Source organism: Oryx dammah, unplaced genomic scaffold (genome assembly GCF_014754425.2).
Source record: "Oryx dammah isolate SB20612 unplaced genomic scaffold, SCBI_Odam_1.1 HiC_scaffold_25, whole genome shotgun sequence".
Lineage (NCBI taxonomy): Eukaryota > Metazoa > Chordata > Mammalia > Artiodactyla > Bovidae > Oryx > Oryx dammah.
Genome location: NW_024070209.1, coordinates 59,761,422 through 59,782,674, shown reverse-complemented (window position 1 = coordinate 59,782,674; position 21,253 = coordinate 59,761,422). Strand labels below are relative to the sequence as shown.

The 21,253-nt window shown below is 39.5% G+C and overlaps 1 protein-coding gene across 2 annotated transcripts in view; it reads right to left on the bottom strand.

The window, feature by feature from the left end:
• The window catches only part of COMMD1 (copper metabolism domain containing 1), a 162,803-nt gene that overhangs the window by 51,031 nt on the left and 90,519 nt on the right, over positions 1-21,253 (bottom strand). The window contains exon 3 of one of the 2 annotated variants that reach the window (XM_040224013.1): positions 8,295-8,378. The exons of the other annotated variant lie outside the window; for it this stretch is intronic. Coding sequence (XP_040079947.1) covers positions 8,310-8,378 — 69 coding nt within the window. The 3' untranslated portion in view covers positions 8,295-8,309. Of the gene's footprint in view, positions 1-8,294; positions 8,379-21,253 lie in introns of those variants that run through there. 2 annotated transcript variants of the gene reach the window in all.

The following is a 21,253-nucleotide window of genomic DNA, read 5'->3' as shown; positions in this document are numbered from 1 at the left end:
ATTTTGTGACTCACATTTTAATTCTCTGATGCAGTCAGGAGCTCACCTTCATAAGAAGGTGATAAAGGCGTCAGAATTATAAGATACTGACAATGACACTTTTGACTCAATCTAGGTTTCAAGCTCAGGACTCGTTGAAGACAAATCCTGTCCCTTTGGACCTAATGATAAAGAAACTGTAGTGGTTAGTGAAAACATAAACTGTAACAATATACGAAAATTCAAAAACAGAAGAGCTGTGTGAATAACTAACACAAAGTTCATGTTAGTTCTATTTTTCCCCCTCATCTTAGTCTACTAAGTTCTTATTAATAATAACTTAAAGATACTATGCTAAAATTGGGATGAAATTATGTTGAAATTTATTTTACTTAGTGACAGTGGAGGAAACAGATAATAGTGAGTGTGATAGTGTCATTTGTTTCTCAGTATCTATCCCTTCTTCTATCTATCCCTTCTTCCACAATAATAAATGAGACACGTAGCTACCTAAAATAAAAATATGTCTTTCCCTTCCTTGCAGCTAAGTATGACCATGTGACTCAGCTCTAATCAATGGTATATAAAAGTAAGAACTGCTGCTGGCAGCTTCAAGGAATCTTCCTTAATAGAAAGGCAATATGTAACTTTTGTTCCTTTCTTTGACCCTTTCCTACATCCTGCTGCCTGAGATGTAGATATAATAGCTTCTTGGGAGAGGAGAACAAGGATTATACCCAAGGAACAGCAGAGTGATCTGTTGAAAAGTCTGGAACTATGAAGGCTGAATGGAACAAAACCTAACTTTGGACTTTAACATAAAAGATAAATAAATTCCTATCTTTTTAAAGTCTTTGTTAATTTGGATTTCTGTAACTGACAGCTGAACTTAATCCTAATACAACAGTTCAGCTCAGTTCAGTCGCTCAGTCGTGTCCGACTCTTTGCGACCCCATGAATCACAGCACGCCAGGCCTCCCTGTCCATCACCATCTCCCGGAGTTCACTCAGACTCATGTCCATCGAGTCCGTGATGCCATCCAGCCATCCCATCCTCGGTCGTCCCCTTCTCCTCCTGCCCCCAATCCCTCCCAGTCTTTTCCAATGAGTCAACTCTTCGCATGAGGTGGCCAAAGTACTGGAGTTTCAGCTTCAGCATCATTCCCTCCAAAGAAATCCCAGGGCTGATCTCCTTCAGAATGGACTGGTTGGATCTCCTTGCAGTCCAAGGGACTCTCAAGAGTCTTCTCCAACACCACAGTTCAAAAGCATCAATTCTTCGGTGCTCAGCCTTCTTCACAGTCCAACTCTCACATCCATACATGACCACAATAAAAACCATAGCCTTGACTAGACGGACCTTAGTCGGCAAACTAATGTCCCTGCATTTGAATATGCTATCTAGGTTGGTCATAACTTTTCTTCCAAACAGTAAGTGTCTTTTAATTTCATGGCTGCAGTCACCATCTGCGGTGATTTTGGAGCCCCCAAATTAAAGTCTGACACTGTTTCCACTGTTTTCCTGTCTATTTCCCATGAAGTGATGGGACTGGATGCCATGATCTTCATTTTCTGAATGTTGAGCTTTAAGCCAACTTTTCCACTTTCCTCTTTCACTTTCATCAAGAGGCTTTTAGCTCCTCTTCACTTTCTGCCATAAGGGTGGTGTCATCTGCATATCTGAGGTGATTGATATTTCTTCCGGCAATCTTGATTCCAGCTTGTGCTTCTTCCAGCCCAGCATTTCTCGTGAGGTACTCTGCATATAAGTTAAATAAGCAGGGTGACAATATACAGTCTTGACGTACTCCTTTTCCTATTTGGAACCAGTCTGTTGTTCCATGTCCAGTTCTAACTGTTGCTTCCTGACCTGCATACAGATATCTCAAGAGGCAGGTCAGGTGGTCTGGTATTCCCATCTCTTTCAGAATTTTCCACAGTTTATTTTGATCCACATAGTCAAAGGCTTTGGCATAGTCAATAAAGCAGAAATAGATGGTTTTCTGGAAATGTCTTGCTTTTTTGATGATCCAGCAGATGTTGGTAATTTGATCTCTGGTTCCTCTGCCTTTTCTAAAACCAGCTTGAACATCAGGAAGTTCACAGTTCACGTATTACTGAAGCCTGGCTTGGAGAATTTTGAGCGTTACTTTACTAGCATGTGACACGAGTACAATTGTGCGGTAGTTTGAGCATTCTTTGGCATTGCCTTTCTTTGGAATTGGAATGAAAACTGACTTTTCCAGTCCTGTGGCCACTGCTGGGTTTTCCAAATTTGCTGGCATATTGAGTGCAGCACTTTCACAGCAGCATCTTTCAGGATTTGAAATAGCTCAACTGGAATTCCATCACCTCCACTAGCTTTGTTCGTAGTCATGCTTTCTAAGGCCCACTTGACTTCACATTCCAGGATGTCTGGCTCTAGATGAGTGATCACAACATCATGATTATCTGGGTCGTGAAGATCTTTTTTGTACAGTTCTTCCATGTATTCTTGCCACCTCTTCTTAATATCTTCTGCTTCTGTTAGGTCCATACCATTTCTGTCCTTTATCGAGCCCATCTTTGCATGAAATGTTCCCTTGGTATCTAATTTTCTTGAAGAGATCTCTAGTCTTTCCTATTCTGTTGTTTTCCTCGATTTCTTTGCATTGATCGCTGAAGAAGGCTTTCTTATCTCTTCTTGCTATTCTTTGGAACTCTGCACCCGAGGCCAGGGCCGGCGGCCAGGAGGAGCAAACCAGGAGCGGTGGCTGCGCAGGCACAAGAAGGCCTAGAGGAGCTATCCCACGTTGAAAGTCAGGAACGGCGGCGGTAAGGAGATACCCCTTGTCCAAGGTAAGGAGCAACGGCTGTGCTTTGCTTGAGCAGCCGTGAAGAGATACCCCACGCCCAAGGTAAGAGAAACCCAAGTAAGATGGTAGGTGTTGCAAGAGGGCATCAGAGGGCAGACACACTGAAACCATACTCACAGAAAAGTAGTCAATCTAATCACACTAGGACCACAGCCTTGTCTAACTCAATGAAACCAAGCCATGCCTGCAGGGCAACCCAAGACGGGCGGGTCATGATAGAGAGGTCTGACAGAACATGGTCCACTGGAGAAGGGAATGGCAAGCCACTTCAGTATTCTTGCCTTGAGAACCCCATGAACAGCATGAAAAGGCAAAATGATAGGATACCAAAAGAGGAACTCCCCAGGTCATTAGGTGCACAATATGCTACTGGAGATCAGTGGAGAAGTAACTTCAGAAAGAATGAAGGGTTGGAGCCAAAAGAAAAACAATACCCAGTTGTGCATGTGACTGGTGATAGAAGCAAGATCTGATGCTATAAAGAGCAATATTGCATAGGAACCTGGAATGTCAGGTCCATGAATCAAGGCAAATTGGAAGTGGTCAAAGAAGAGATGGCAAAGGTGAACGTCGACATTCTAGGAATCAGCGAACTAAAATGGGCTGGAATGGGTGAATTTAACTCACATGATCATTATATCTACTACTGCGGGCAGGAATCCCTCAGAAGAAATGGAGTAGCCATCATGGTCAACAAAAGAGTCCGAAATGCAGTACTTGGATGCAATCTAAAAAACGACAGAATGATCTCTGTTTGTCTCCAAGGCAAACCTAATACAATAAGTAAACCAAAATAGGGCGGTGAAGAGATTCCTCATCATTCAGTTTAAGAGTCATCTCGTTAAAGCAGACTGAACAAGGATGATACATACATTCTTTGAGAAAGGAGATGAGGAACTTTTAATTGCTATTCCTCCGATACATGAGGCAAGGGCTTCCCAGGTGGCACTAGTGGTAAAGGACCCATCTGCCAGCGCAGGAGATGCAGGAGGCAGGTGTGATCCCTGGGTCAGGAAGACCTCCTAGAGGAGGGCATGGCAACCCACTCCAGTGTCCTTGCCTGGAGAATCCCATGGACAGAGGAATCTGGTGGGCTATAGTCCACAGGGTCTCAAAGAACCAGACAGGACTAAAGTGACTTAGCATGTACAATATAACGAAGCAGGTCCGAAGGGTTATTTGTGTAGCATAAATGAGAGTCTTCTAAAGAGTGAACTCAGTTGAGTGGATCAGCTAAGTCATTGGCATATTCACAGAATGCTGATACTTGCTCTGAAGCCTACTGAGCTTACTGAACCATTTACATGCTTCAGTGAACATATGGCTTTAAAAACCTTTGGACTATCTACAGCATTGCTTTCAACCAATTCTGGGAAGCCCAAAAAGAACCAATTGTGATATAACTATAGAAGATTTAAAAATCCATTCCAAAAAGAGTCACATCTGAGAAAATCAGTAAAAGAATCAACAGCATAACAGGGTTAAATAACCAATGGTTTCAGTTCAGTTCAGTTGCTCATTCATGTCCAACTCTTTGTGACTCCATGGACTGCAGCACACCAGGCCTCCCTGTCCATCACCAATTCCCAGAGTTTACCCAAACTCACATCCATTGAGTCAGTGATGCCATCCAACCATCTCATCCTCTGTCGTCCCCTTCTCCTGCCCTCAATCTTTCCCAGTGTCAGGGTCTTTTCAAATGAGTCAGCTCTTCCCATCAGGTGGCAAAAGTACTGGAGTTTCAGCTTCAACATCAGTCCTTCCAAAGAAATCCCAGAGCTGATCTCCTTCAGAATGGACTGGTTGGATCTCCTTGCAGTCCAAGGGACTCTCAAGAGTCTTCTCCAATACCACAGTTCAAAAGCATCAATTCTTCGGCACACAGCTTTCTTTACCATCCAACTCTCACATCCATACATGATGACGGGAAAAACTATACCCTTGACTAGACGGACATTTATTGACAAAGTAATGTCTCTGCTTTTTAATATGCTGTCTTGGTTGGTCATAACTTTCCTTCCAAGGAGTAAGCGTCTTTTAATTTCATGGCTGCAGTCACCATCTGCAGTGATTTTGGAGCCCCAAAAAATAAAGTCTGACACTGTTTCCACTGTTTCCCCATCTATTTGCCGTGAAGTAATGGGACCAGATGCCATGATCTTTGTTTTCTGAATGTTGAGCTTTAAGCCAACTTTTTCACACTCCTCTTTCACTTTCATCAAGAGGCTCTTTAGTTCTTCTTGACTTTCTGCCATAAAGGTGGTGTCATCTGCATATCTGAGGTTATTGATATTTCTCCTGGCAATCTTGATTCCAGCTTGTGCTTCCTCCAGCCCAATGTTTCTCATGATGTACTCTGTGTATAAGTTAAATAAGCAGGGTGATAATTTACAGCCTTGACGTACTCCTTTTCCTATTTGGAACCAGTCTGTTGTTCCATGTCCAGTCCTAACTGTTGCTTCCTGACCTGCACACAGGTTTCTCAAGAGCAGGTCAGGTGGTCTGGTATTCCCATCTCTTTCAGAATTTTTCACAGTTTATTGTGACCCACACAGTCAAAGGCTTTGGCATAGTCAATAAAGCAGAAGTAGATGCTTTTCTGGAAATCTCTTGGTTTTTTGATGATCCAGCGGATGTTGGCAATTTGATCTCTGGTTTCTCTGCCTTTTCTAAAACCAGCTTGAACATCTAGAAGTTCACGGTTCACGTGTTACTGAAGCCTGGCTTGGAGAATTTTGAGCATTATTTTGCTAGCATGTGCTGCTGCTGCTGCTAAGTCACTTCAGTTGTGTCCGACTCTGTGCGACCCCAGAGACGGCACCCACCAGGCTCCCCCGTCCCCTGGGATTCTCCAGGCAAGAACACTGGAGTGGATTGCCATTTTCTTCTCCAATGCATGAAGGTGAAAAGTGAAAGTGAAGTCGCTCAGTCGTGTCCAACTCTTAGCAACCCCATGGACTGCAGCTTACCAGGCTCCTCCATCCATGGGGTTTTCCAGGTACAAGTACTGGAGTGCGTTGCCATTGCCTTCTCTTGCTATCGTGTGAGATGAGGACAACTGTGTAATAGTTTGAGCATTCTCTGGCATTGCCTTTCTTTGGACTTGGAATGCAAACTGACTTTTTCCAGTCCTGTGGCCACTGCTGAGTTTTCCAAATTTGCTGGCATATTGAGTGTACCACTTTCACAGCATCATCTTTTAGGATTGGAAATAGGTCAACTGGAATTCCATCACCTCCACTAGCTGTGTTCGTGGTGATTCTTTCTAAGCCCCACTTGACTTCAATTTCCAGGTTGTCTGGCTCTAGGTGACTGATCACACCATCATGATTATCTGGGTCGTGAAGATCTTTTTTGTACAGTTCTTCCGTGTATTCTTGCCACCTCTTCTTAAAATCTTCTGCTTCTGTTAGGTCCGTACCATTTCTGTCCTTTATTGAGCCCATCTTTGCATGAAAGTTCCCTTGGTATCTTTAATTTTCTTGAAGAGATCTCTAGTTTTTCCCATATTATTTTCCTCTATTTCTTTGCACTGATCACTGAGGAAGGCTTTCTTATTCTCCGTGCTATTCTTTGGAACTCTGCATTCAGATGCTTGTATCTTTCCTTTTCTCCTTTGCTTTTCACTTCTCTTCTTTTCACAGCTATTTGTAAGGCCTCCTCAGACAGCCATTTTGCTTTTTTGCATTTCTTTTTCTTGGGGATGGTCTTGCTCCCTATCTCTTGTACATCATGAACCTTCATCCCTAGTTCATCAGGCATTCTGTCTATCATATCTAGATCTATCAGATGTCTGTCAGTCCCTTAAATCTACTTCTCACTTCCACTATATAATCATAAGGTGATTTACGTCATACCTGAATGTTCTAGTGGTTTTCCCTACTTTCTTCAATTTCAGTCTGAATTTGGCGACAAGGAGTTCATGATCTGAGCCACAGTCAGCTAGCTCCCAGTCTTGATTTTGCTGACTATATAGAGCTTCTCCATCTTGGGCTGCAAAGAATATAATCAATCTGATTTTGGTGTTGGCCATCTGGTGATATCCACGTGTAGAGTCTTCTCTTGTGTTGTTGGAAGAGGGTGTTTGCTATGACCAGTGCGTTCCTGGCAAAACTCTATGAGCCTTTGCCCTGCTTCACCGTGTACTCCACGGCCAAATTTGCCTGTTACTCCAGGTGTTTCTTGACTTCCTACTTTTGCATTCCAGTCCCCTATAATGAAAAGGACATCTTTTGGGGGTGTTAGTTCTAAAAGGTCTTGTAGGTCTTCATAGAACCATTCAGCTTCACCTTTTCAGAGTAATTGGGCGGGACATAGACTTGAATTACTGTGATATTGAATGGTTTGCCTTGGAAACAAACAGAGATCATTCTGTTGTTTTTGAGATTGCATCCAAGTACTGCATTTTGGACTCTTTTGGTTTACATCACATAATCACTCTCATAAATCTGCCCATTTTAAAAAGGCAGGAATTCCCTTATGACCCAGATGATTGGGACACATTGCTTTCACTGCCATGGGCCTGGGCTCAATCCCTGGTTTGAGAACTAAGATCCCATGTGCCATGCGGCCAAAAACCCAAAAATTATCAAGAGACTTGAAAGATCAAAGATGAGCAAAAAAAAGCTTGTTATAAATCACTTAGATTGACAGTTATACAATATGAAAATATGGTAAACTTTTTAGCACAGCAATAAAAGTTCTTTCAGCTCTATAAAATGACCCTATATTTTTTTAAAAAATTGGTTACACTACAAATTATGTGCTGCAGTCCATGGGTCACAAAGAGTCAGACACGACTTAGCAACTGAACAAATTATGAGTTGAGTTAAAGAAATAAATAGTTCACTGAAACTTCAGAGACCTAAGACGGCTTAAAAAAATAGACTTTTATGATAACCAAAAAGTCCACTGTATAAGTTAATTACTTGTCAATCTAGAATAGAAGCCTTCATGAGACAAATCGAGCCTAACTAAGGCAAGCAGATAATAAGACAAGCTGCATCAAAAGCATAGAGCAAAGGGTAATTTTCTCTAACAACCTGTAAAATTTCTTTACAACCTTCATTAGCAGTGAATAATATAAGATGGTTCCAGAGTTAATGATGTTTCAATTCATGATTTTTCAACCTTACAATGGTGTGAAAGAGATCCTCATTCAACAGAAACTGTCCTTTGAATTTTGATTTTTCCTGGGACAAGGCAGAGACCCATAGTTTCCAGTCAGCCACACAATCACAAGGGTAGACAATCTATACATTCACAATCATTCTGTACCCAGAAAACTATTGTTTTTCACCTTCAGAATAGCATTCAATAAATTACTGATAGTCCACATTTTATTATAAAATAGGTTTTGTGTTAGATGACTTTGCCCACCTGTAGACTAACATGGTTGTTTTCAGCACTTCTAATACAGGCTAGTCTAAGCTATGATGACAGGTAAGTTAGGTGCATTAAATGATTTTTGACTTATTATATTTTCAAATTACAGTGGGCTATAAAAGTTATTGGGCCACAACCCCATCGTAAGTCAAGGAAGATCTGTAAGTGGAAAATAACATTCACCATCACATATATTCAACTCACTCACAGATTTTCAGTACCTGCATATCAATGTACACCTGTGTTTTAATCTTACAATTATCACTGAGCTTCCAATTATAAGGAAGAAATGTTAGTTCCTTAAGAAAAAAACTGTTCAATTTCAAATAGTAATGGCATGTTCCTTTTCTACGTAAAGTTTCAGAATATTGATTATGCATTATCCAAGGAAAAAGAAAATCAAATTTAAAGGGACAGACTTTTCTCAACTTTGTTCTTCCCAATGATGAGAAATATATTTTTAACTGCCACATGACATAAGTCAGCTTACGAAATGAAGTCTTTACAGTAAGGCATGTGACTCTTTATCCCTCTCAGCAGATCTCTTCCTAACTGATAAATTCTTTCCTAAACTAAATTATCCAAAGCTGAACAATAAAATGCAGTAGTAGAGAGGACAAAAAAAATGAGAAAAAAAGGCGAGGGGACTTTTTTTTTCTTTTTTCCAACAAAAGCAGATGTAGAATTTTATAATGCATACATTATAGTTAAGCATACATATATTAAACCCCTAAAGATAAAATAATAAAAGGAAAGAAAATACACAAAATACTAGTAACCTTATTGGGATGGTAGAGATTAGTACTAGAGATTTCCCACCTTTTAAATGTTTTTCAAATGTTCTCCAACATTAGTTTCATCACTATTATAACCAGAAAGTAAAACTAAAATTGTTAACAGCATAAAAAGCCTTTTAATCTTCTTCTGTTTGGCTGAAGAATGGTGATACTTCAGGCATTCTTATTTTGTGCTATGATCTAATGCATCACCTAGCCTTCCCACCCAGAAGTTTGACAGAAATGCAGAAATAATGAGCCTACATCTTAGTAAGATTTCTAGCTGCACATTAAGTTAGTTCTAGACTATTCATCTAGAAATAAACACCTATGTTGGTTCCTTTCTAAGCCCTTCCTATCTGTCAATCTATAATGATCATTTTTGGGGACTTACCTATTAGATATAGTCATGGAATTCAATAAATATTGATAGTAAGAGATAATAAAAGGAATATATTAATCATACCACTACAGTCTCGGTAATCTTTTAATAGAAAGCATAGTTCCCAACTTCAAACCCAAGCAATCATCCCCTATCCCTTTAACCATATCCACTGAAATGAACCAAAAGCAGATATGAGTACATCAAAGAGTCTTTAAATGAAATCTGAGGAAACACTAGACCCTTCGGGTGATATGATGCTGCAACACTGAGATGCCTGTCCTGACTCTTACTACGGCAACTCTGTCCAGTCACTTTGAAATGTCCATCTAGGGCCCGGTTTCTCAGTCTGGATGCTGTTGACAGTTTGGGCTGAATGACTCTTTGTCGTGGAGACTGCTCTGTGCATTGGAGGATATTTAACAGCATCCCTGGCCTCTATGTACTAAATATCAGTATTACTTTCCCAGCTGGAACAAGCAAAACTGTTCCTGACACTGCCAGATGTGCTCCGTGGGCACCCTTTCCTCACAGGCCCCCGGTGAGAAGCACTGGGTGAGGAAGAGAGCAATCATCAGTAGTGGTCCTGTCAATGTAGGTCAGTGATCTTATCTGGGATTTTCATAAAAAGACATCGAAGAATATAGCTGGGTTCATAATTATAAGCACATGTGTGAAATCTGTTTTGAAAGCTCTAGAAGAGCAAGGTCAAGGTCTTTTTTTTTTCCCCTGGGTATTGTATTTATGGCAGTTTCTGGCCCATGGTCATGTGTGACAATGTCTGTTAAATGAGCTAAATTATATAGATATTCTACCCATAGTATTGGGAAGTCAGTTATTATTCAGTTTTCAGGATAAACTGTCATGACTTCTTTGTGTACTATCATTTCTTAAATGTATTTCTCCTATCCATTTTAACTGAAGAAATCTACTAGTTAAATCAGATCTAAAAATTAATTATTAAGACCTTTGATGTAACCATGATATCTGAACCAATTACCTGTACATTATAGAACATGGGTGACAGCAAAGGGAAGTAGGAAAATTAGCATAAGAAAGTAAGTAAACTTCACCAGGAATCTGTGCTGAAGATCTAGCAGTTCAGGGCACTCCTACTAGAGATGATGGAAGAAATTCAGGTGCTGTCACTTTTCTGTCCAGATTGCTGTTTCTTCACTTGGCTTATTGTTCAGAATTCAGCTAAGGACTCATTCTCTAAGTATTCTCCAAATAACCTAGGCAAGTAGTTTTTAAACTTTTTTTTTTGGAGCCACAGACTCGCTTTCAAAATCTGATGAAATGATAATTATACATCAATTGAAAAAGGGGGGAATCTGATAAAAACTAAGGACCCTCTTCCTAGAAAAATACACTCACATAACCAACTTTACTATATAATGTGAGGGTGTTTGTAAATTGCCTAAAATCTACTGATGACAATGGTTTTTCTCATTCCTACAAGATTATTGCTGCTGCTGCTTCTGCTGCTGCTAAGTCGCTTCAATCGTGTCCAACTCTGTGCGACCCCATAGACAGCAGCCCTCCAGGCTCCTCTGTCCCCGGGATTCTCCAGGCAAGAATACTGGCGTGGGTTGGACTTCCTTCTCCAATGCATGCATGCATACTAACTCGCTTCAGTCATGTTCGACTCTCTGTGACCCTATGGCTCCTCTGTCCATGGGATTCTCCAGGCAAGAATAATGGAGTGGGTTGCCATTTCCTTCTCCCACAGACTATTAGTATTTAGTAATTTGGCAATTTAAGTAAGTGGTGAAACAGATTCTCATCTAAGTCAACTTAAATGATGTAGCTTCTAGTCTGTCAGTTGGACAGCTGGTATAGTGATTCTGATAATCTAAAACAGAATCTGTGGGAAAAGTGCTTATGAACTAAAAAGTACTAACAACACACAGCCTTAGCTTATGTTCTCCATTTTTGTCTCCCCAACCAGATTATAAAGAACTTGAGAGTAGTGACTATATATTTTAACTCTCCTGAAGACTTTTTGGTGTCCAGTAAGCCTCATCTAGAGCCAGACATCCTGGAAATTGAAGTCAAGTGGGCCTTAGGAAGCATCATTGCGAACAAAGCCAGTGGAGGTGATGGAATTCCAGTTGAGCTACTTCAAATCCTGAAGAATGATGCTGTGAAAGTGCTGCACTCAATATGCCAGCAAATTTGGAAAACTCAGCAGTGGCCTCAGGACTGGAAAAGGTCAGTTTGCATTCCAGTCCCAAAGAAATGCAATGCCAAAGAATGCTCAAACTATCACACAATTGCACTCATCTCACACCCTAGTAAAGTAATGCCTAAAATTCTTCAAGCCAGGCTTCAGCAATATGTGAACCATGAACTTCCAGATGTTCAAGCTGGTTTTAGAAAGGCAGAGGAACCAGAAATCAAATTGCCAACATCCACTGGATCATCAAAAAATAAGAGAGTTCCAGAAAAACATCTATTTCTGCTTTATTGACTATGCCAAAGCCTTTGACTGTGTGGATCACAATAAACTGTGGAAAATTCTGAAAGAGATGGGAATACCAGACCACCTGATCTGCCTCTTGAGAAACCTGTATGCAGGTCAGGAAGCAACAGTTAGAACTGGACATGGAACAACAGACTGGTTCCAAATGGGAAAAGGAGTATGTCAAGGCTGTATATTGTCACTCTGCTTATTTAACTTATATGCAGAGTACATCATGAGAAATGTTGGGCTGGAGGAAGCACAAGCTGGAATCAAGATTGCCAGGAGAAATATCAATAACCTCAGATATACAGATGATACCACCCTTATTGCAGAAAATGAAGACGAACTAAAGAGCCTCTTGATGAAAGTGAAAGAGGAAAGTGAAAAGGTTGGCTTAAAGCTCAACATTTAGAAAACTAAGATCATGGCATCTGGTCCCATCACTTCATGGCAAATAGATGGGGAAACAGTGGAAACAGTGGCTGACTTTATTTTTTAGGGATCCAAAATTACTGCAGATGGTGACTGCAGCCATGAAATTAAAAGACACTTACTCCTTGGAAGGAAAGTTATGACCAACCAAGACAGCATATTAAAAAGCAGAGACATTACTTTGCCAACAAATGTCTGTTTAGTCAAGGCTATGGTTTTTCCAGTGGTCATGTCTGGATGTGAGAGTTGGACTATAAAGAAAGCTGAGTGCTGAAGAATTGATGCTTTTGAACTGTGGTGTTGGAGAAGACTCTTGAGAGTCCCTTGGACTGCAAGGAGATCCAACCAGTCCATCCTAAAGGAGATCAGTCCTGGGTGTTCATTGGAAGGACTGATGTTAAAGCTGAAACTCCAGTACTTTGGCCACCTGATGCGAAGAGAGGACTCATTTGAAAAGACCCTGATGCTGGGAAAGATTGAGACCAGGAGGAGAAGGGGATGACAGAGGATGAGATGTTTGGATGGCATCACCAACTCAATGGACATGGGTTTGGGTGGACTCCGGGAGTTGGTGATGGACAAGGAGGCCTGGCGTGCTGCGGTTTACGGGGTCACAAAGAGCCAGACATGACTGAGCGACTGAACTGAACTGAACTGAAGACTGAATGAATGTTTCTTAATGTCTATCTCAAGCAAGAAACTCTGGCTTATTTCCAGAGTTCAGGGAGGTGGTGGGAGTAACCACCTCTAATCTGCACTCAGAGATAATACAGCAAGACCAAACACTTTATTAGCTTCAGAAGATTATCACTTGACTAGTCCTATCTTTGTAAGTCATGGATTAGTTCACCTACTTACCTATTCCAGTACTATGGCTACACAGAGAAGTAAACATTGGAAAAAATGAAGACTTTGTAAATCATGAATTGGAGAGAGAGGAAAAAAAAGAAATCCATCAAGTTTCTTTCCTCAAAACTGGCATCTGCTACATTCTTCGAATCATGTTGTCAAGACTCAGTGCAAAGAAAATGAACTGTTTGGAGGATCAAGCCAATAAGTCTAAGCTCTTCTCTTTGCTTAACTTCTTCATGTTCCATGGTGAGTTCTATACTAATTTTATTTTTCCGGCAAAAAATTATAGCATATAATGAATACCATAACGGACAACAAATTCCAGCTCTGTTAAAATCCAAGGGGCTCTGGATAAATCCTATCTTTTTTTTTAGAGTTCAACTCAAAAGTTACCTTTTCATGAACTCTTTTCCTTTGACTTTGAATTGTCTAGCATTTTTGTCCACAGTCTTTCAGATCACATTATCATATATTTTACTGGTCAGAACTGCATACATAAGCGCCTGTCTTATCTCCTTACCCAGATCAAATTCTGTATAGCATATCTATGTAGCACAGATTTAGCTACACATTTAGTACCTTCTAAAGGAGTGCTGAAATAAAACAAAGTTATATGACTTATCCAGGACTCATTTTCTTCTTCCATAAAAACAATACTAATACTTCCAGATCCCCAAATGACTGTATCATCGATCAAATTAATGTGAATGTGGTGACAGAAGACTTCTAATGGTTCATAAAGGAAGAAAATAGGTCATTCTTCACATGGTCGGAAGCCCATTCCTTGGAGATCCTGTACTCAAATGAGCAGAAGCCAATTCTCACCAGACTGTTTCTTTGATAGGAGAAGGAGCAGAACCCTGATTCCTAAAGTCCTGTTCTGTTACTTCTTTCTGCTTTTCTTTGATACTGACTGCTAGTCTACAATGCCTGGTTCACCCTTTGAGAAAAAGAATATATAAAAAAGAATAATTCTATTAAATAATTCTGTTTAGTAGTCGTATTAAATCTACTTTGTAAAGGTGCCAAGAAGACAAATAAGACACTTATAGAACCAGGAAACGCACTATACAAATAAACTATAGCAAACAGCTACTTTAACATTTATAAATTCTATGCCTAATTAACAATTTAAATTGATAAGTTTTAAAAAATGAGACCAACATAAAAATCACTTAAAAGCATCAAAGCAGGATGAGATTAGTGAAAAACGAAAGCAAGAGATGAACCAGAAAGTAGATTAGAAGGCCATCAGAAATAAGATAAATGTCTCTACCTTCAAAATGACATCCCTCTTCAACCAAATGTTACAAAAACTAAGTGGACATACTACAAGTTTGTTACATAATTCACAAATTCAAGAAAATCTGCAAATTAAAATCTAGTCTCAGTTAATCACAATGAAGGAAAAGAACAAACAAATGGATTACAAATCTGCTGCCAAAATTTGCAAAAATTTTGGAGTATAATTATTGGAATATAATTATATAATAATAATAATATAATCCAATTATATAATAATATAATCCAATACTTTGGCGACATGATATGAAGAACTGACTCATTGGAAAAGACCCTGATGCAGGGAAAGATGGAAGGCAGGAGGAGAAGGGGACGACAGAGGATGAGATGGTTGGATGGCATCACCAACTCGAAGGACATGAGTTTGAGTCAGCTCTGGGAGTTGGTGATGGACGGGGAAGCCGGGTGTGCTGCAGTCCAAGGGGCTGCAAAGAGTTGGACATGACTGAGCAACTGAACTGAACTGAATAATATAATTGGAATTATATTATAAATTATAAAAAATAATAATATAATTATTCCCAAATTAGAGGGAAGCCAGAAAGCGAAAAGAACACCTGGAGGTTAGCAGTTGCTGCTGGAGGTTAGCAGTAGGAAGGCCATAAAACAGCAAAGAAAAAGTCTTTACTCCTTAAGGATCATGGGTTTCCTGTGGAAAATGTTTTGATGCTCCCATGGCCCCTAGAGAAACAAAACCACTTTACAAATGATATAACAAATATTCCTAAATGCCACAATGAGGGATACAAAGCTATCATAAACAGTAACACATTATTTAAAGCACAGTTTAAAGGGTTATTTCCCATCCTTCAGGCTTTACCCACACACAATGTACACTCAAGTAGTTTCTATGATAAAAACCTATAAATCTGTAATCCTTTTTCATAAATCAAACCAATGAATGCTCAGACAAAAATACTAAGCTGACATGAATATCCACAAAAAAATTTATAGAGAGCCCAATCAGAGAGCAGTAGAAGAATAAAAAACACATATCTCAAAAGCTCAGCATAATAAATTTAGAAACAAATGGCTAAGTATACCTGTAGTTATTAAAAAAAGTTACCATCCGCCTGTAAAATTATATAAGACCTCCGTTAAAAGTTAATTTACTCCACATTCACCCTTAATGTTCTTCTATCAGTCTCTACTTAGATAAGGTAGTGCAAAGATTTTAGAGGAGAGTTCCTAGTTTAGAAAACTAAAACACTGGGAATGAGTTAGGCAAGTCCTCACCCAGCCTCTTATAACATTCGACTATTCATTTCCTCATTATGCAATAAGTTTATATTTGGCATCACTATATCCTGCTTATTTAACTATATAAGCAGAGTACATCATGACAAATGCTGGGCTGGAAGAAAAACAAGCTGGAATCAAGATTGCCAGGAGAAATATCAATAACCTCAGATATGTGGATGACACCATCCTTATGGCAGAAAGTGAAGAGAAACTAAAGAACCTCTTGATCAAAGTGAAAGAGGAGACTGGAAAAGTTGGCTTAAAGCTCAACATTCAGAAAACTAAGATCATGGCATCTGGTCCCATCACTTCATGGGAAATAGATGGGGAAACAGTGGAAACAGTGTCAGACTTTATTTTTTTCGGCTCCAAAATCACTGCAGATGGTGATTGCAGCCGTGAAATTAAAAGATGCTTACTCCTTAGAAGAAAAGTTATGACCAACCTAGATAGCATATTCAAAAGCAGAGACATTACTTTGCCAACAAAGGTCCATCTAGTCAAGGCTATGGTTTTTCCAGTGGTCATGTATGGATTTGAGAGTTGGACTGTGAAGAAAGCTGAGCACCGAAGAATTGATGCTTTTGAACTGTGGTGTTGGAGAAGACTCTTTGAGAGTCCCTTGGACTGCAAGGAGATCCAACCAGTCCATTCTGAAGGAGATCAGCCCTGGGATTTCTTTGGAAGGAATGATGCTGAAGCTGAAACTCCAGTACTTTGGCCACCTCATGAGAAGAGTTGACTCATTGGAAAAGACTTTGATGCTGGGAGGGATTGGAGGCAGGAGGAGAAGGGGACGACTGAGGATGAGATGGCTGGATGGCATCACTGACTCGATGGACGTGAGTCTGAGTGAACTCCAGGAGTTGGTGATGGACAGGGAGGCCTGGCATGCTGCGATTCATGGGGTCGCAAAGAGTCGGACACGACTGAGAGACTGAACTGAACTGATGCCTGGTACTATCATAAGTACCTGTGATTCAACAAGCAGTAAGAACAAGCTAATTCCTACTTTCATGGCCCTTAAAGTCTGGTGAGACAGTTAACCAAGCAACTACAACTAGGATAAGGTATTATAACAAGGAAAAAGGATGAGCTATGGAAGGTATGTAATAGAGGGCAGTAACCCAGACAGGGAAGTCAGGAAAAATCTGCATAATCAAGTAACATCCAAGACAAGAAGGATGAAAAGGAAATGGTTAAGTTAAAAACACATGAAAAGATGCTCAACATCACTCATTATCAGAGAAATGCAAATCAAAACCACAATGAGGTACCATCTCACTCTAGTCAGAATGGCTGCTATCAAAAAGTCTACAAACAATAAATGCTGGAGAGGGTGTGGAGAAAAGGGAACGCTCTTACACTGTTGATGGGAATGCAAACTCGTACAGCCACCACGGAGAACAGTGTGGAGATTCCTTAAAAAACTGGAAACAGAACTCCCATACAACCTAGCAATCCCACTGCTGGGCATACACACCAAGGAAACCAGAATTGAAAGAGACACATGTACCCCAATGTTCATCGCAGCACTGTTTACAACAGCTAGGACACGGAAGCAACCTAGATATCCATCGGCAGACAAATGGATAAGAAAGCTGTGGTACATACACACAATGGAACATTACTCAGCTATTAAAAAGAATACATTTGAATCAGTTCTAATGAGGTGGATGAAACTGGAGTCTATTATACAGAGTGAATTATGTCAGAAAGAAAAACACCAATACAGTATACTAACGCATATATATGGAATTTGGAAAGATGGTAATGATGACCCTATATGCAAAACAGCAGAAGAGACACAGATGTAAAGAACAGTCTTTTGGACTCTGTGGGAGAAGGCGAGGGTGGGATGATTTGAGAGAATAGCACTGAAACATGTATATTATCATATGTGAAATAGATCGCCGCTCCAGGTTTGATGCATGAGACAGGGTGCTCAGGGCCAGTGCACTGGGATGACCCAGAGGGATGGGATGGGGAGGGAGGTGGGAAGGGGGTTCAGGATGGGGGACACATGTACACCCATGGCTGATTCATATCATTGTATGGCAAAAACCACTATAATATTGTAAAGTAATTAGCCTCCAACTAAAATAAATAAATTAATTTTTTTTTAATGGTTAGGTTAAGTTTCTCAGGGTAAGCACCTAAGCCTTTACCTTGCTATTCATATGAAGAATAGTATTCCTTCACCTTCCCTCTTATACCAGGTTGCCAACTTTGTTTCAGTTTCATCCTGAATAGCTTGTATATGAGCAGGAAGTAGAACACTATAGCAAAACCTATTCTGCTACTATTTCCAATCATTTGGTAGGTGGACTTAGTTGGACATAACTTCCAAAAGTAAAGTTCAAGTTAACTCAAATTTACAGGTAAGGACAGAGCAAATAGAGACATACTTTCTGCATACGGGATACCACTAAATGACAACCAAGGAAAAATTTAAAACCTTTCCTTATGGTATTGAAAACTGATTTGGTTCCATATATAGATGGATAGACAGACACACCTTTGTAGTGAGAGAGAGGGGAAAAAAAATGGAAAAGAAGCCATCTAACAAAGAATAGTTAACTGAAATAAAGCAGTTAACTCAAATCTGAGAATTTAAAAAGACACTTTAGGTCACCTAGCCCTCACAGCTCAGTTGGTAAAGAATCTGCCTGCAATGCAGGAGACCTGGGTTTGATTCCTGGGTTGGGAAGATCCCCTGGAGAAGGAAATGACAATCCACTCCAGTACTCTTGCCTGGAAAATCCCATGGACAGAGGAGCCTGGTGGGCTAAAGTCCATGGGGTCACAAGAGTCAGACACGACTTAGCGACTAAACCACCACAGCCATTATTAAGTAGACATCCTTAGTGAACATGACTGCTATTCTTGTTTAATCTCCAACTAGCAAAGGGCCAAGGTATAAGTTATTCTGTTTCCCTAAAGCTATACCCAGAATCACTGGCTCAGCTCCAAAGGCTACTTCCAAAGGCTCTGACTCATTGACAAATCTCAAGATGACAATAGGGCTTAGCCTCTTTGAATAAAACAATGTGTGTTTATTGGGTGAAAGACGGTAAACTCAGTGTTCCTTAATCCAAAGTTAGAGGATATCTGACAATCTTCTCAAGTGCCTAAATCTGCACAAAAAAATAGGTTTGAAGTATTCTTTGGCCTTAAAAATATAATGAGGTATTTCAATTTCTTATAAATACCTTTGGAAGGTAAAAGCATTAACTGGCCTGATATCTTCATCAGAGGATTACTTTTACCAGTGGTACCATTACCTTAGTGCCAGCACATAAAACATGTAAAAATAGCTCAATTATTACTCAATTTCTTTAATTAAGAAAACAGATAGCAGAAAATACAAGTCAACTTTACAAATTTAATCTATCAAGAAAAGCAAGAAGTATTTTTCATTATGAACAAAAAAGAGATCCAAAGTTTTTGATCCAGAAAATAGAAATGGAGTTACTTAAAATAACCTAAAGTCATGAATTCAGGCTGAAGCATATCATGTTGGATGATGGCATCTATGACTAAATGGAATATTTAAAATATTTAAATGGAATACTTAGAATATTTAAAATATTGCATCCCCATATTAGTCATGAGTATCTGGAGGAAGAGCAAAGTGTCTGGTGGTGTGGACCTTAAAGATCCCCACAATCTCTTAGGAGTGGGGAGTACAGCAGTGTGAAGAGGAAAAGGGTGATCAGTGGTCAGGGGAAAATTCTATACTAAAGAACATAACACAAACAACAAAAAGAGGTGACAAGTGACAAGCCTCAGCAAGGCAAATCAATGTTGGTGATACATAATCCCAAGGATTCCAACCTTAACTTTCTTCCTGAAATATTTTAATTTAGTCTGGGATTTTCATTTTTAGGTATATCTAATTTCACCATGAAAAGTAAAAGTAAGGTAGGATTCACTTAACAAAAATTATTGTAAAGGGAAACTATACTCTGTAACTAAGAGAAAGATTTCATGAATAATTCTTCACTGAGAGACAGCATGGATAGGGAAAGAGTTTTACAGCAAGAGAGAACTGTGCTCAATCCTCTAACCCTCCTACTTGAGTTGTATGACCTTGTGTATATCATTCAACTAAACCTTTTTCCTCATTTATACTTCTTAAAATATTATTTTAAGAATTGGCACAGAAGAGGCACTCAACAAGTGGCTATTGTTATAATTATTATGGAATTGCTAAATTTTTCTCAGGAATATTTTTGAGCAATAAAACTGCATGTTACAAGAACAATAAAACTGCATGTGCAAGGAAATATCTGACCATTTAAAAATGCTTTAATTCCTATGGAATTCCTGGTTCCAAGGACTTTTCTTGTTCAGTAGAAAGATATAAAAAAGGAAAAAGAATATATCTTTTCAGATATTTTATTTTGTTAACTTTCAGAAGATAGGATATATTATACTTCTGGTATATCTCATATTTAATACCCCATAGACAGATATATTCCTTTGTCAGATAGGACTCTGCTTTCCTCTACATCCATATCAGCTGATAGAAAGTGGCCAGCTGTGCTCAAAATTGTAACCTGGGCAATCCCACTCTGGTGGTATGATACAAGGAATAGGTTAATTCCACCAATATTTAAAATGCATATGCTGTTCAAGAGCTAAAAATCAGCCAGCACCACCTAACCTCACAATGTTATTCTCATTTCTCTGTGAATCAAGTTAGCTACTCAACTCCTTACCGAGAGGCCATTCTGATACTCCATCAGGTAAAGGAGAAGAGGACAGGCTTGTTCTCTTTAGGGTTGGAACACAACTGATAAACTTTTCTGAATAAGATTTTTTCTTCATGCATGCCCCTGTGATTTCACAAACTGTGGCATTTAAATAAATTTACAGGTTTGGGATGATTCCCTAAAAAAAAACAAGGTTGTCCTCTCTGCTTCAAGGACAGAAGAAAAGAAATGACACCCAAACTCAACTAAGCAGAGTAACAGCATCAGTGTCAGAAATGTGTTAACCCAATTTAGGCACCATTTTCTGACCCTTCAAAGACTGAAAATTAACGCAAGCATCCTGGACTTGATTTTTCTTGGGAATGCAGGAACAGTTAAAATTTTCTCCAAGCGAAGCTTCATTTGTCTACTTATGTTCTTAGAAACAGTGAAGTAAAATTAATACAAATTTTTAAAAATATACACACATATACACACATTTGTGTGTGCATGTTTGTGTTTATAAAATCATTGTCTCCCATCAAAAACCATTTTAGGGACTTCTCTGGTAGTCTAGTGGTTAAGAACCTGCCTGCCAATGCCTGGAACACGGGTTCAATCCCTGGTCCGGGAAGATTCCACAGGCTGTGAAGCAACTAAGCCCATATAACACAAGTACTGAGACTGTGTACTCTAGAGCCTGTGCTCCACAAGAGAAGCCACTGCAATGAGAAGCCCGTACACTGCAAGAAAAGTAGCTCCCACTTGCACAAAAGAAGCACATGTGCAGCAACAAAGACCCAGCACAGCTGGAAAGAAAGAAAAAGATCAAGTTTTAAGGAAGGCTGCCAACAAATCTTAAAAAAAAAAAAATATATATATAT